The sequence below is a fragment of the Chrysochloris asiatica genome, unplaced genomic scaffold (assembly GCF_000296735.1).
Source record: "Chrysochloris asiatica unplaced genomic scaffold, ChrAsi1.0 scaffold00268, whole genome shotgun sequence".
In the NCBI taxonomy this organism is placed as follows: Eukaryota; Metazoa; Chordata; class Mammalia; order Afrosoricida; family Chrysochloridae; genus Chrysochloris; species Chrysochloris asiatica.
Genome location: NW_006408786.1, coordinates 1,910,001 through 1,910,954, shown reverse-complemented (window position 1 = coordinate 1,910,954; position 954 = coordinate 1,910,001). Strand labels below are relative to the sequence as shown.

At 44.7% G+C, this 954-nt stretch overlaps 1 protein-coding gene across 1 annotated transcript in view; it reads right to left on the bottom strand.

Moving 5' to 3' along the window:
- The window catches only part of IL27RA (interleukin 27 receptor, alpha), a 24,119-nt gene that overhangs the window by 4,510 nt on the left and 18,655 nt on the right, over positions 1–954 (bottom strand). The window contains exons 9-10 of the mRNA XM_006874316.1: positions 789–890; positions 561–719 (exon numbers count right to left, since the gene is read on the bottom strand). Coding sequence (XP_006874378.1) covers positions 561–719; positions 789–890 — 261 coding nt within the window. The remainder of the gene's footprint in view (positions 1–560; positions 720–788; positions 891–954) is intronic.

Below are 954 nucleotides of genomic sequence, written 5' to 3'. Positions count from 1 at the left end.
CGCTATGGGTCGGAACCGACTCGACGGCACTTAACAACAACAACATATATATATACATACGTTCAACAATTAGCTTTTGTAACAAGCACAAACAAGTTTTGTATTTAGTAAAAAAAAAGAGCAATAAAGGTATTTTTTAAAAATTATTTGTGTTCAGGGTAAAAATTTAGCCTATACCCAAAGGAATGAAAACATGTGTAATTCTCCGTACAAGCCTTACTGACATTGTGGTTTTCATTTGCTGATGCTTTGTTCTATACTGGGTTTATTTTAAAAATAGCAGCATTCCATAGAATCTTGTAATCCTTTCTATCCTTTTCACTTAATAAAATATGACAGGCATCTTTCAATGTCAATAAATATAGATTGGAGTCTTCATCTTTAATGGTCAAGTGATAGTCCATTTCATTGATAGGTGGGATGGTTATTATTGTCTGGGGGGGTACACAGTCCCGCCCAGGAGCTGAAAGTGAGCCAAGGGGCCCATTTGAGGACAAGGGGTGGGATAGTTTCATGGTGTAGGTTTGTGAGGCCTGGGAGGAAGGAGCAGGGAAGCTCACCATTTCTGCAGACAGGGGACTCGGTTTTGCTCGTGGAACACAAGGTGTAGTGGGTGAGGTGGCCCCGGAGTTGATGCCTTGGAACTTCTCCCCATGCTATGGTGGGGGATCCTGAGGGTGCATCTTGTAGTCGCCAAAGTTCTGGCCCCATTAGGGGCACTGGGGAGAAACAGTGAGTCAGACCTGCTGGGGTTTCAGGACCCTCCATCCTCCAGGTCCACCTCTTACCTAGTTCCTCTGTGAACCCCCAAACTGAGGGGGCAGGAGCCAAGCCCCAAGGAAAGACAGTGGTTACCGTGATCTGATAAGGGACTCCTTTCTGGAAATTTCCTGAGGGAGGGAGGAGCAAAATCCAGTTAGAGTTGAGTCTCCCTCTCCATTCACTTACTATTTT